General features: G+C 36.4%; 1 protein-coding gene across 3 annotated transcripts in view; it reads right to left on the bottom strand.

Annotated features, from left to right (window-relative positions):
* Positions 1–1200: 1200 nt before the first annotated feature.
* The window catches only part of Lpgat1 (lysophosphatidylglycerol acyltransferase 1), a 72152-nt gene continuing 59410 nt past the window's right edge, over positions 1201–13942 (bottom strand). For 2 of the 3 annotated variants that reach the window (XM_026387405.2, XM_026387408.2), the window contains exons 7-8: positions 5605–5711; positions 1201–3756 (exon numbers count right to left, since the gene is read on the bottom strand). In XM_026387405.2, the coding sequence (XP_026243190.2) occupies positions 3605–3756; positions 5605–5711 (259 nt within the window). In that variant the 3' untranslated portion in view covers positions 1201–3604. The remainder of the gene's footprint in view (positions 3757–5604; positions 5712–13942) is intronic. The other variant, XM_026387407.2, reaches the window with a different exon arrangement.

Below are 13942 nucleotides of genomic sequence, written 5' to 3'. Positions count from 1 at the left end.
AAACAGTTAACTCTTCCTATTCAGTAGTGCAAATAAAACATTTCCTTTTTAAATATAAAAAAGAATACTAAGAAGACTACCCATGATTAAAGACTACATTCTATGATTATAACCAGGACCAACTAGTTTAGAAGAGTCTTCAGAGAAGTGATTGTCAAAAAACACTACTAAGACAAATCCACAAGAAGTAAGCAACATGAACAAAGAATGAAGGGCCATCCTCAGCATCAGCAGATGGCAGCAACACTAGGATGATGTTCTGAAGCTTACACTGGGTGATGTAAGATTTCATTTTGATAAAAAGGCTGATAACAATATCAGTACAACCTATTCTTGATAATCAGGGATGCCTTTTCCAGCCCATTCAGGCTTTGGAGTTTCCTCTTCCTCATAGCTCTCTGTCTTTCCATGTTATTTCACTACTCATTAACAGTCCTACATACACAGGCAAGAAAAAGCTAATAAACAATTCAAATCATTTTTTTTAAATTAGCAAGCATCCCTAGAAGGAAAAAAGAGTTTGATGAAAAGTAAAACTTCAAACTCCTTCAGGAATAAGATTTTTGGCTTCCTTATGACTTATAACTGGATTAAGTATCCAGTAATTAATTTTCCAGTAACCTTTAGTTCCTTTACTGTGAAAAATTAAGGATTGGTTGAATATCAAAAACCAAAAACTACTTAATGATATGACAGGTTTGAACTCAGCTATCTTTTTTTAAAAAAAAAATCTTCTGTTTAAATTCTCAACCAACTAGTTTGCTCCTCCAAAACATCATTTTCTACTCTGTAATTTTTCTTTACCCTCTATTGCTTTTAAGTCCATCTATCATGTGTATATTTCATCACCGATAATTGTTTCTGAAGTTAAGAGTGACTAGCTGGCTTGGTCACTTTTTGCAGTCACGGAATCTGCTTGTGGCCAAGCAGATGCTCTATCACTGTTTCTTGGTGATGCCAGGATCCCAACAGTGAGCTTCTCAACTCTATCTCCTGTGGGAATCTAGGCAGTCCAGCTGAGACCAAGAAGTGCTGAGATTCTAAAGAACCACTGGTATAACACTGGCATAGTTTTGTTTTCTTTCCCCTTGACAAAATACATGACCTCCTTTCATCTCACTTTACAAAGAAAGTTCAAATACGAATTTTTATTCAGCTCTGTATAGTGGCATATTGCTGCTTCCCCAGATTGCCATAGAAGAACACTGATTTTTCTCTTTATATTTCCTAGTACAGCAGGTGAACTCCAGTTACTGACAAGGAAAGCACTATCAAGGCTCTCAAACAAATACATTTGCAAACGGAAGAGAAAGAACATATTAGAAAGAATCAAAGAGGGGCAGGGCAGATCAAATACACATCTATTTACAACTCATGGATCAATTTTCAAAAATTAACTCACATCTATAAAGACTGTGGAAATGATACTGCACTTGAAAAATAAAGCATCTTACAGGAAAGTTTAATGTGTACAGTAAATTTAACAGTGTCACGTTCCTTTGGAGCACAGCGATGTCAAAAATGGCTCTAAGCCACATTTATGTATACATTTTTTTTTTAAAAAAATAGGAGAACTGTTCACTCTACCCTGTGACTTGCTTTGCAATGAGGGAAAGGTCTACAAGCTAGGACTATGCATAACTATTTTTTAAGAGTGAGCAACCTCTCCCCAGATGGCTAATATCTCAAATGAACAATTCATTTCATCTTGTAATTAAGTAATGTTTGCTGGATCTCAACCAGAAGCATCACTGAGCTTCTCTTTGGCTTCCTATCATCACTGACACCTTACAAGTGAGACTGGTCTCACTTACTCATTGTCACTGTAGAACACATAATGAAATGCTTCAGTTTCAAGAAAATTGCATTTTATAACAATTGTTACCAAACCAAACATATCAAAACTGTTTTCTGCACTTTAATAGTATAATATAATATTCAATGAGGTATTTCAGTTAATGCATCCTTTCCCTTCACATATATTGAGTTATCCTAAAGATGAAGCTGCTGTGGGCTTTTATTTGGTGTTGCTTTATCTTTCCCACACAACTGTGGGAAAATTCACATCTTTTTTTTGGTTCACTGGAAAACAGAAACATTAGCCTTTATTTTTATTTTACAGCTTACTTTTCAGAATTGTTATTTTTGTAATTTGTGACAACAGGGGAGTCTATAGTGCTCAAATCACAGAAAACTACCACGGACTTATTAGATCTTAATCTTACAACCCTAAACTGAAAACATTCTCTATTTCAACACTGATGTAGGGCCAGCATTTTTTTGAGAAGAGTTTGGTTCTCCTGTGAGGTACATCACATAAACATATTGACCAAAAGGAAAAAAAAAGTTTTCTAGAAATAACAGAAACTTGATGTTACCCTCTTCAAAAGCAATTGGAAGAGACTGGGAAGCCTTTTGTGCAGGCCTCTCCTGGTTACACCAACCCTGAGAGGGGCAGCTCCTTGATATAATGCTGGAACACACTGCTGTCTATACAGATATGGAGGGGAGCCACTTGAGAACCAGTCACCAGTAGAAGCCAATGTCTGGCTCTAGCTCTTGTTTTCCTAATGAACTAGTCTATTTTCCCTTAAATTTATCATCTAAATGTTTTATGTTAATTTGTTCATCCATCCCCAAATGCATTTAGTGATACTATGTCAAAGAGGGGTGCAGGGAGCCTCTAGTTACAAATAGGGTCACCCTGTCAGGGAGATGCCCAATGCAGGGTGGTGCTGGACAGCAGCTGCGGGCAAAACTGCAGAGACAGGAGAGCCCCTGGGGAAGCCGACTCACTGACGAGGCTTACTTTTGTCTTCAGGCTATGTTACTATCATTTGTTATATTGGCATCTGGTAAAAGTGCATTTTGTAAAATACAATTGTCAATCTATAGTATGCCTTCTATACAAAAAGAGAAACAGGGTGCTGCCCCCACCCCACCCTACCCTGGTGGAAAGGAAAGCACTAGCGCATGTAAACACGGTGCTGGACTGAGCTAGCCTTCATAAAATCAGAGCCTATGCCAGGGGGTGTTCAGTGGACACTGGTTCCTCCCCACAGAGAATATCAACACTGCACCTGGTCAGGTGCTAAGGACTGAAGTTTGTTACCTCAAGCAACAGGGAAAACACTCTTTGGGAGGTGCCTCCAGCTCCCTCCCCTCATGGCTACTAGAACCACAGCCCAAATGGGTGGAGATGTGGGCACTGTGGCGCACTGCTCTAATAGGGACTGCTAGCTAGGAGAGGTGTAATTCTGAGCTTGAACTAAATGACCAGGTAGATCCTGTGGCAACAGTTTCTTTCAGACAGTCTTTCAGGATGATTTTTATGATTTCCTCTTCTCCAAATGTGATGTTTGCCTATATGTGGTAGAATGTATCTCTTTAAAACATGAAAAGTTCTTAAAATATATCAGCAGGTCATTATATTACTGATCCTCATTTTAATAGAGTTTTAAAATATCCCAAAGGGGGATAAATATTAATTCATCCACTGAATTTCCTTCGCTTCTTTTATATATTCTGATTTGCACATGTAAAATAATGCACACTCATGAAAGTCTGAACTCCTATGGTGACCTTGACAAGTCCAAGTCAATTCCTAAAATAGGCAATGGTAAAAATACTCAATGATGTTGTACCACATACAGGCTGACAACACTGCAAAAGAGTATATAAGAAATAACCACGTGTTGCTGAGGTTCATCTCCCTGGAAACAGCTTCCTTCTGACCCTTGACAGGTGGAAAGGCTCCTGAAAGACAAGACAGAAATATTGTTTACTGCAAAGGCAGGTCTCCTACAATAAAAGTTGAATATTAATTTAATGAGACTCATGGGGTCTTTTTGTTTGTTTGTTTTTTGAAAGCCTTCTATAACTTTCCATTGTTCCTGAAAAGAGATCTCATTTGAAATACAATTTCCAAGCCACTAGGTTCTTCCTCATTCCAGCCTTTGCCTTTATTCTCTCTGCTGGAATGCCCCTCCTCAGTGAATCCTTCCCATATCAGGAAAAAAAAAAAAATGCCACTCCTGGCCCTTGTCACTCACAGGTTTATTTCCTTCCTAAAATTTTCCCTAATCTGTAATGGGCTCATCTGTCCTTTTCTCTATCTATAGACTTTTACTGTTTGTCTTCCATAGGAGTAAAATTTGTATGAGAATAGTTATTCTGGTAGCTTTTTCCCCTTATCTGGAGACATTTCCATAGTGGCTGGGACACAGGATCTGTGAAACCGACACCACTAATCCATTTGAAAATAATTTTTTTTGCCACAAAAAGTGATTATATAACACCAATAATATTTTTAAAAGGCAGTAGGCTTTATGAAATATGTCTTAATAATAAAAAGGAAAAATACAAAGCAAACAGATGCCTCTAAATTCTTTTCTGGAAAGCCAGATCAATTTTACCTAAGGTCATCTTTAACACTCTTCAGCATTCAAACAATCTTTGTCCTTGCTGATAATCTCCCAGGGTAAGCTGATTCAAGAGAGGATTTGCTGCTCACAAGCAATTTACAGAGTGTACTTTCAAGTTTCAAGGTCTAATATGCAAATAGTTTTCTTAAAAAGAGGCCTCTACTATTGTTACTATAATTTAGGCCAAATATATGAAGGCAAGAAATTGAGGTTGAGAAAGCAGAGATCTTGGTAGTCTCTTATCACCCATACCTTCTCAGCTTTCTGTTAAACTAAAACACCAAGGCCATTCTCAGGTCAAGAACAACTTTCTGTTTACCTTTTTCTCCCTATAAAGGAGCTAGAAAATAGGCCTACAACATAGCAATTCATAAAGCATTTTGGTAGTACTGGGGCTGGGTGGGTATTCTACTAATAGTAATTTCCTTCTTTCCTAACTTCCTTTTTTCTGCCTTCTTCTTCCCTCCTCCTATTTTTTTTTTTCACTGCACTATAGTTTTTTATAGGGTGCAGAGAATATTTAGAAAGAAACTTAGACTACTTAAGTCTTTTATTCTTAAGAGGAAAAGAAATGTTTAAGTTTTTAATTTATGAAAACTTAAAAAATGAATGTTATCCTTTCATGTAAAGAATAAGCCACTAAAACGCAGTTAAAAATGACCTCGAATAGCTACAATGAGATTATATGATGAAATGCCAAAACTCTATGCTATTTGCTACTTCATAAAACATGCCACCATGTAGGGTTGGGGATGTTGCTCAGTGTTAAGAGCACCTGCCTATCATATGTAAGGTTCTGGATTTGATCCCCAGCCCCCCACTCCAACACACACACACACACACACACACACACACACACACACACACACACACACACACATTCTCTCTGTCTCATTTATAAAATGCCCCATATGATTATACATGTATGATCACAGTTGTTCACTGAATCTCTCTCCTTTGTGTGAAATCATACTCATTGCCTTTGCCCACAAGCTAATTCAGAGCAAACTTATCATAAATTTGTCTTTATAAAAAATTATAAGCTGACATATCTTAAATACAGAAATACTTTGATTACTTTAGGGAATTTAAAGATTTGAAAAATGGCTATCTTCCCTAAAGCCTACCTTTAAGATTTCTGGTAATTTCATAAATGTATATAATAGAAAACACTGTGTACCTGTTTTATAAAAATGTGATAAGAGGTCCTCTTTTTCAATAAAGCGTTGATAAAGCCAATTGGCAAGGTCATCAGTCTCCAGGGGTACATCTTTAACTGGAAAGATCCTATCAAGGGTTAGGAAGAAAAGGGACAAACTTCTTTAATTCAAAAGTGAAAATCATTTAGAACCACAATTTAGCTTTAGTAATGAAAAACTGAATAAATTTATAGAAAATATCTTTGCTTTTTTTTTGGGGGGGGGAAGAGGATAGCAGGGGCACTTGACCACTGATCCCCAGCCATATATATATATATTTGTATTTTATTTAGGGACAGGGTCTCACTGAGTTGCTTAACACCCCACTTTTGCTGAGGCTGACTTTGAACTTGTGATCCTCCTGCCTCTGCCTTCCAAGCCACTGGGATTACAGGTGTGTGCACCATGCCTGGCTCCATCATTGCTTTCTAAGGGTTGGTTTGAACTTCTCAAAGCCTTTTGGCTTTTTTTTTTTTAACATTTATTTTTTAGTTATAGGTGGACACAATATCTTTATTTTATTTTGTTTTTATGTGGTGCTGAGGATTGAACCTAGCACCTCATGCATGCCAGGCAAATGTTCTACCTCTGAGCCACAACCCCAGCCCCAGGCCTTTTGACTTTTGAAGTTGTTGTTCATTATAGTTCACTTATGTATTTATTCAAACATTCACTAGCCTATCATGTGTTAGGTCCAGTTCTAGAGGCTGAAAACATACTTTTATATTGTCCTAACTTAGAAATTATTACTGAGAATAATTATGTCTTTATATTTCCAGGTGGGAGCAGTATGTAGAACAGATGAACTTTTAAAATGCAGCTAAGCAGAATATGCTCAGTCATTTCACTAAGTACTAGGCATCATGATACATTTTAGCAATGTCCTTTGGCAGGAAAGTCAAACAACCAGATTGAATCTGCCCAAATTTGGTGGCTTTTCAGTAATTACACCATAATAATGGTTTCATGAGTAGGCACTTTCATTGATTGGAAATGGCTACTAGAACACTATTCACCTCTTTTGCCAATTAACTTGGTATTTATCACTATATTTATTCTTTAGTGTTAGATCTTATCTACTAACTTCCTGCCAACAGAAGATGATCAAGTTTCTTCCTATTCTCACCACACATGTGCATCCTTTCCATCATCCTTATCAACTATGCAGTAAATTCAATGAGATATTTAACGTAAAATTTAGGTTCTGTATTATAATCAAACATTTATAGTCAAATCATGTAGTGAATTATGGCCTCTATTCCTTCCTTGCCCATTTTTATTTTCCCTGGATTAAGCAATTACATTATTTTTTATTTATGTAATTTTCTATGTACAGACAACTAATTCAACCACAAGCTCCCAGACAATTGTCTAGAATCAGTTCTCTAGTTTGGGTCCACAACTTTTTCTAAGAAGACTAAAAAGAAAATACTCTCTAGGCTTGCTGGACGTGGTGGCTCATGCTTGTAATCCCAGTGATTCTAGAGGCTGAAGCCAACCTCAGCAAATGAGCACGGGCCTAAGCAACTTAGCAAGACCCTGTCTCAAAATAAGAAATAAAAAGAGCTAGGGATGTGGCCCAGTAGTTAAGTGCCCCTAGGTTCAATCTCTATTTCAAAAAAAAAAACAACAAAAACTTCTAGGCTTTGTTGGTAATTTGGTCTCTGTCATATCTGCTCAATTTTGTCTTGTGATATGAAAACAGTCAGAGACAATGTACACATAGATATGCAGGACTATTCAAGTAAAATTTTATTTAAAGACTTTACACACACTCAGGACTTGATGCCTGCAATTTTCATTCTATAAAGTCCTCTTGCTAACATCCTAATGATGCCCTGTACTCCTAAAATAGACACAATATTTTCTATACCTTGTTTTTCTTTTCTCATTTGGATAGAGCACATTCTCCAGTGGTTTCTAGAAAAAGGGTACTTGAAATCTTAAAAGTTTGCAACAAATGTCTTTTTTTCTGTCTTGCTATAGCTTGGATCTTAAATATCCCCCAAAGACCTATATATTGGAGGCGTGGTCCCCAGGAGGTGCTACTAGAAGGTAGTGGAACCTTTAAGAGGTGGGGCCTATTGGAAGACTTTTAGGTCATTGGTGACCTCCTCCCCTTCCTTTCTCTTTGCTCTTTGACTAAGGAATAAGCTATCTTGCTTCACCACATGTTTCTACCATAATGTGCTGCCTTGTCAAAGGCCCAAAAGCAATAGGGTCAACCACTCATGAACTGAAACCTCTAAAACTCTCAGTCAAAATAAACCTTTTCTCTTTAGAAGTTGATTATCTTAAGTTTTTAGTTATAGAGACAGAAAGCTCACACTAACCTAGTTTTCAATCTTGATTGATAATTTGGCTACACATACAATTCAGAGTTAGAAACCATTTTTTCATCTCTTTTGTTGTCCTTTCTGGGAGATTTCTTATTTAATTTCTAAACATTTTACTGAGTTTTTATTTCTTTTATTGCATTTTTAATTTCTAGAACTCATACTGTTCTATGTTCCTTTTTAGAATATTCTATTACAGTTGCAATATCTTATTGTTATGAGAGGTTTTCAAAATTGTAATGGAAAGTTTAAACATTCACAAAAGAAGAAAAAAGGATTGATGAACTCTAATGTATATTATGATTTTTCAGCCACTGTCTTTCCAGTATTGCCTCTGTTTCTCTAAGTCATGTTTTATGTTTGTTTCAGTCTCTATCTTTCAGAGTTCAGGCTGGTTGGATCACTAGTTACCTGGTAATTCACTATTATTTGCTCACATTTATGGATGTTAGCCGAAAGCCCTCAGCATATAAGTGGAGTCCACTGGCTATAAGCCTCACTGATAGTCATCTGGCTGGGCCACATAAAACTGTTTTTCCTCTTGAACTCACCCATTTTCCCAGGGAAAGAGCCTCTGATTTCCTGCCTCCAGAGGGAAGCTTTCTTGTAGCCAGAGAGGGGGTGGGGCACACAGACATTACTTCACCATGCTGTTTTCATGCTGGGACCTCTGCCTCAGCAGGGCTGCTGCTCCTCAGCACGGTTTCTATTTCTCTAGAGTAATCCTCCCATATTTGCCAGGATAGGGAAAGAATTATCAGTCAGCTGTGGGATATAGGGTAGGGGTTTTTAGTTCTTTCTAAACAGATTTTGACCAGTCTGCCCAAGCTTAGCAACATTTTAACCTCACTTCTATGGGTATTGATGCTGCCAGTCTTTTAGAAGTTCTAAAGTATAAATCAGGTGGGATCCTGGCTTCCCACAGTTGGCTCAGGGTTTTGTCATGTTATTTATTGTTTCATCTGTTTTCCAACTTATCAAGGTTTGTTAACATTGTCTCCAATACTGTTCTCTTCCTTGTGGGTTTGAATCTTTAAAAACCCCATTTAGGGCTGGGGTAGTGGCTCAGTGGAAGAACCCCTGCCTGGTATGTATGAGATGCTGAGTTTAATTCTCAGCACCACATACAAATAAATAAAATAAATAAAATCAACAACTAAAAAATATTTTTAAAAAAGACAACCCATTGAGTGTTATTTTACTGGGATTGGGGGAAAGAGGGAAAATAAACATTCCCATTCTCCATTTTATGGGAGATATGAAAGTAGATGAATTCAATTTTCTTTTTAGAAGCCCTCCAGCTATTTCTGAAAGGTCTAAAATGCTTGTTTTCTCTTTGTCTAGGGTCTACTATTTGCCATTTCTCAAAAGAGTCTAGATTGCTATTTCAGGTTTTGGCCAAATTTGTCAGTTACTTAGTAAGGATTTAAAAATTATAATGATGCATTCCATCATAAAAACAGTAAGCAACTTACATAGTAGAATCAGTAGAACACAATGTTCAGACCAGTCAAATAAATACAAAGGTTTCCAAAACAACAGAGTAACTATACTCCCTCAAAGGCTTTTAAAAAATTGTTCATGTACTAAGGTCATTAGTTCACAATTTGGGGAAAAAAATCAGAAGGAACATTACTTGTGAATTACATTATAATCAGACTCCTTTCTTTTGCTACTTAAATTTTAAAATATCAAATGGGGGTTATTTTAACACCCAAAGTTATGCATTACTGAACAAGAAAAGGAGGAGAGGAAAGAAGGAAAGAGTGTGGTATGAAAAATCTATTAAAGTCAATTTCAAGAACTCATATAGCTTTGACTCAACTTTTGCTTTCAATATGTAAAAGAATGAAAAGGAACCAAATTGTTTCATTTGCATAGAAAATGACTTTCCCAATCTTAACTATCTTTCTATTTCCCAAAATATAAAACTACATTTCTCCAAAGCAATAGTATAGAACTGTTTTGGTTGACTGAATATTTAAATGGAATAGGAGATCTTAAGGTATTAAAAACTTCAAGTTTGGGCTTGCAGCTACTCTGGATGAACAACAGAAAGATGAATTAAACAATGTCTTAACTTATTAAAAATATTGGAATTGCTTGCAGTATATGAAAGTATCCAATAGACTTGTATTTCTTAGCCCTTTTAAGACTTACACTCAGGACAGGGGTGGTTCCCAGCAACTTGGGATCTGAGGCAGGAGTACTACAAATGCAAGGCCAGCCTCAGCAACTTAGTGAAAATCCTGTCTCAAAATAAAAATACACATGAGCTGGGGATATAGCTCAGTGGTAGAGCACATCTGGGTTAAATTTCTAGTACCAAAACAAAACAACAAACCCCTACACTAAGTCATCGAAATATCATTTTAAACGAAATTTTCTATTTCTCCTCTGCCCTCTCCACACCAGGTTCTGATTAAGGTTCATGAAGTGAGTACTCCCTGGCTAATATTCCCTTTTACAAAATAGTGAGGATTTGTAGGGGTGAACCTGGGGACACTTAAAGAGTCTGCTTTTTAGACACAATTAAAACAATCCCAGAAGGCAGTGTGGCATTGTGATTTGCAGACTGCCTGGGATTGAATCCTCACTCTATCATTTGTCAGCTGTGTGTCCTTGAGTAAGCCATATAACCTTGATACGACTTAATTACCTCAACTGTAAAATGGGGCTAGTACAATGATTTACCTTACAAAGTGCTTACAACAGTACTTGGTGTGGGTTAAACACTCATACAATGTCAGTACTGGTGGCCAGATCCCTCAGGGCAAGCATTACTGTGCTTCTTTGGGTTTAGCAACAGCTGCAACAGCTAGACTAGATCAGTATTTATTAGGAGGGGTTGTCACTCCATGACTATTTCATATAATATGAGACTTTCCACACATTACATGTACACACATACACATACACACCCATATATACATTCTCTTCCTCTATCACTAAAGCAACACTGAAGTCAGCCTCAAGCCAATCATATAAAAGTAAAAGTATAGTTGCTATCAAGTATTAAAAAGATGAATCCCTGACAAAGACTTTAAAGACCCTTTTAATAGCAATACTGATATACTCAGAGATACAGAAACAAGGAGGTAAAAATTTCAAAATGCCATGGAAAATGTTATATGTTTACCATACCATGCTAAGCTCATATATCCTTACCCTGCTATATCTCAACTACTTGGTTGCAAAAGGCCACACTCCTTCTGTCTCAAGCCACCATCTCCACTTGAATGGATACGAAATAAAGATGATTAGTATAAAGAAAGTCAGTTTTTGTGAAGAGCCTTTCCCCAACTCCTTCTGTAAGAAGTCTCCTTAGTTATCTGCCATTAACATGTGTAGGTTAGTTGGGCAGAAGTCTGTGAATGAGTAGATGTCTGTATCCTCCAATGAACCTTATATAATCTTAATTTTCAGGTAGGAAGACAAATTAATTCAACTGATGGCAATTTTACTAACACTTGTCCTATGTGTACACTCGATTATTCTTGCTATATTGGCCTGGGTAGGACCTTTACTACAATGTTGAATATAAGTACTGATAATGAGCATCCTTGTTCCCCATTCTTAATCTTTTAGGGAAGAAACATCCAATAGCTCACAATTAAGCATGATATTTGCTGTAGATTTTTTCTGTAGACACATTAATCATATTAAAGAAATCTACTTCTAGTCCCAGTTTGCTGAGAGTGTTTTATTTTTATTATGAGTTGCATTTTATCAAAAAAATTTCCATCTAATGAACTGCTTATGGAATTTTCCCTTCAATTCTGTTAATGAGATAAATTACATTGATTTTAGATTTTAAACCAAACTTTTATTCCTGGAAAGTATGTTCTTGCTATATAACATGATGTATTTTTCATGTATTGCTGGGTTTGGTTTTGTATCTGTAATCATATAAGAGGTTTGTCTGTACATTTTTCTTATAAAGTCCTCAGTTCAGATTTTGGTATCTGTATTATGCTGGACTCTAAAACAAGCTAGGAAGTATCCCTTCTTTTTCTATGTTCTGGAAAAGTTAAATTCCATATCCTTATATTGTCTTTTAAATAATTATAGGATTTGATGGAATCCCCCTTTTTCATTGCTTATAGTGGTAATGTAGGTTTTCTCTCTTTTCTTTTTTTCTTGATTAGAATGAACAACTTTATTGTTTTCTTTTTTGGGGGAGGGTGGTACTGGAGATAGGACCCTAGGTACTTTACCACTAAGCTACATTCATAGTCTTTTTAATTTTTTAATTTTAAGACAGGGTCTCACAAAGTTGCTTACGGCTATCTCCTAAAAGTTTTGAGAGATCATATTTGCATAATCATTCTGTTAAAACTATTTTCTAATTTTCACTGTAACCTCTTGATACATGTTAAATAATATAAATTCCTCTTATTTCCTATTGATGGATAGTTTTCATCTTTTATTATTATAAGCATTGTGGCAATGAATGACATCATACAGATGTTCAGTCACAGGTGTGTAAATTTACCCGTATGATCTGTGTAAATTTATATATGAGAAATTCAAAAGTTAAATGCATTAGTAATTTTTGAAAGTTATCTCTACAGTATCTTTACAAGGATTATACCTATTTATATTCCACTAAAAAATTATAAAAATGCCTTTGATGAGAAGATTTTTAAACTGAAAAATAACCAAGTCAGAAAATTCTCATTTAGTTGTAGATGATGGCCAGCAGTGTTTCTCAATAGGATCATGTAATTTTTGGTCTGTATTCTTGGGGATCATCCATAAGTTCTCTTTGTTCATTTAATATTTATCTTTTTTTTCTGGTATTAGGTATTAAACCCAGGGATATTCAACCCTGAGCTATATCCCCAGTCCCCCTTTTTATTTAGAGACAGGGTCTAGTTAAGTTGCCCAGGTTGGTTTCAAACATGAGATCCTTCTGCCTCAGCCTCCTGAATAGCTGAAATTAACAGACGTTTGGCCCTTTGCCCAGTTTAAATATTAATCTTAATTTAGTAAAAACATTCCGAGTCATAAAGATAAGCATCTTATAATTAAGTCCTGCAATGCGATTCTGGTTCCTTTTTTTTTTTTTTTTTTTATACTAGGGATTGAACCCAAGAACCCAAGAGTGCTTAACTGTTAAGCCACATTCTCAGCCCCCACTCCTTTTTTTTTTTTTTGGCGGCGGGTACCAAGGATTGAACTCAAGAGCAGTAGACCACTGAGCCACATCCCCAGTCCTATTTTATATCTTAATTAAAGAGAGGATCTCAATGAATTGCTTAGCGCCTTGCTTTTTGCTGAGGCTGGCTTTGAACCTGTCTCGGCCTCTCAAAGCTGCTGGGATTACAGGTGTGCACCACTGTGCCCAGCATCCTGGGCCCTTTATTTTTTAGTTTGAGACAGGATCTCAATAGGTTGCTTATAGCCTCGCTAAATTGCTGAGGCTGGCTTTGAACCTGTGATCATCTTGCTTCAGCTTCCTGAGTGACTGGGATTATAGGCATGCACCATTATGCCAGGCCTGGTTCCTATTTTCATAATTATTTTTGTAAAATGTGGTCCTATTTTAAAAGTAAAAGGCCAGAAAAGTGAGTAAAAACTATTCTCTCCTCTCAAAGTTTGAGACTGAGCTATAACTCAACTTATAACTCTTACTATCCACTAAAATAAAACAAGAAAGGAGTTCTGCTTCTTGTAATGACATTATGGGCAACAATTATAAATTTTGGACAAAACAAAAAAATAATCAGTGAATGCACTTAGGAGAACTAAAAGCAGGCAGGCACTGGAGAAGAGTCTGCATTGGAAGATGGGCAATTTTCTCCTTTTTTTTTTTTTAACATCTTTTCACTTGAGAACAATTCAGTCAGTGCCACATAGGGAGGCTTGAATTTACATAAAAACACATGTCAGTCATACTAGTTTAAGATTCAAGAGGACAGAGATTAGTGTGACCATTGCAACTGGAAAAGAAGAATCCCATTAGGAGTAAGGCCACAGT

The sequence above is a fragment of the Urocitellus parryii genome, chromosome 9 (genome assembly GCF_045843805.1).
Source record: "Urocitellus parryii isolate mUroPar1 chromosome 9, mUroPar1.hap1, whole genome shotgun sequence".
Lineage (NCBI taxonomy): Eukaryota > Metazoa > Chordata > Mammalia > Rodentia > Sciuridae > Urocitellus > Urocitellus parryii.
Note: the sequence above shows the minus strand (reverse complement) of the source record. Positions and strands in the feature narration are given on the sequence as shown.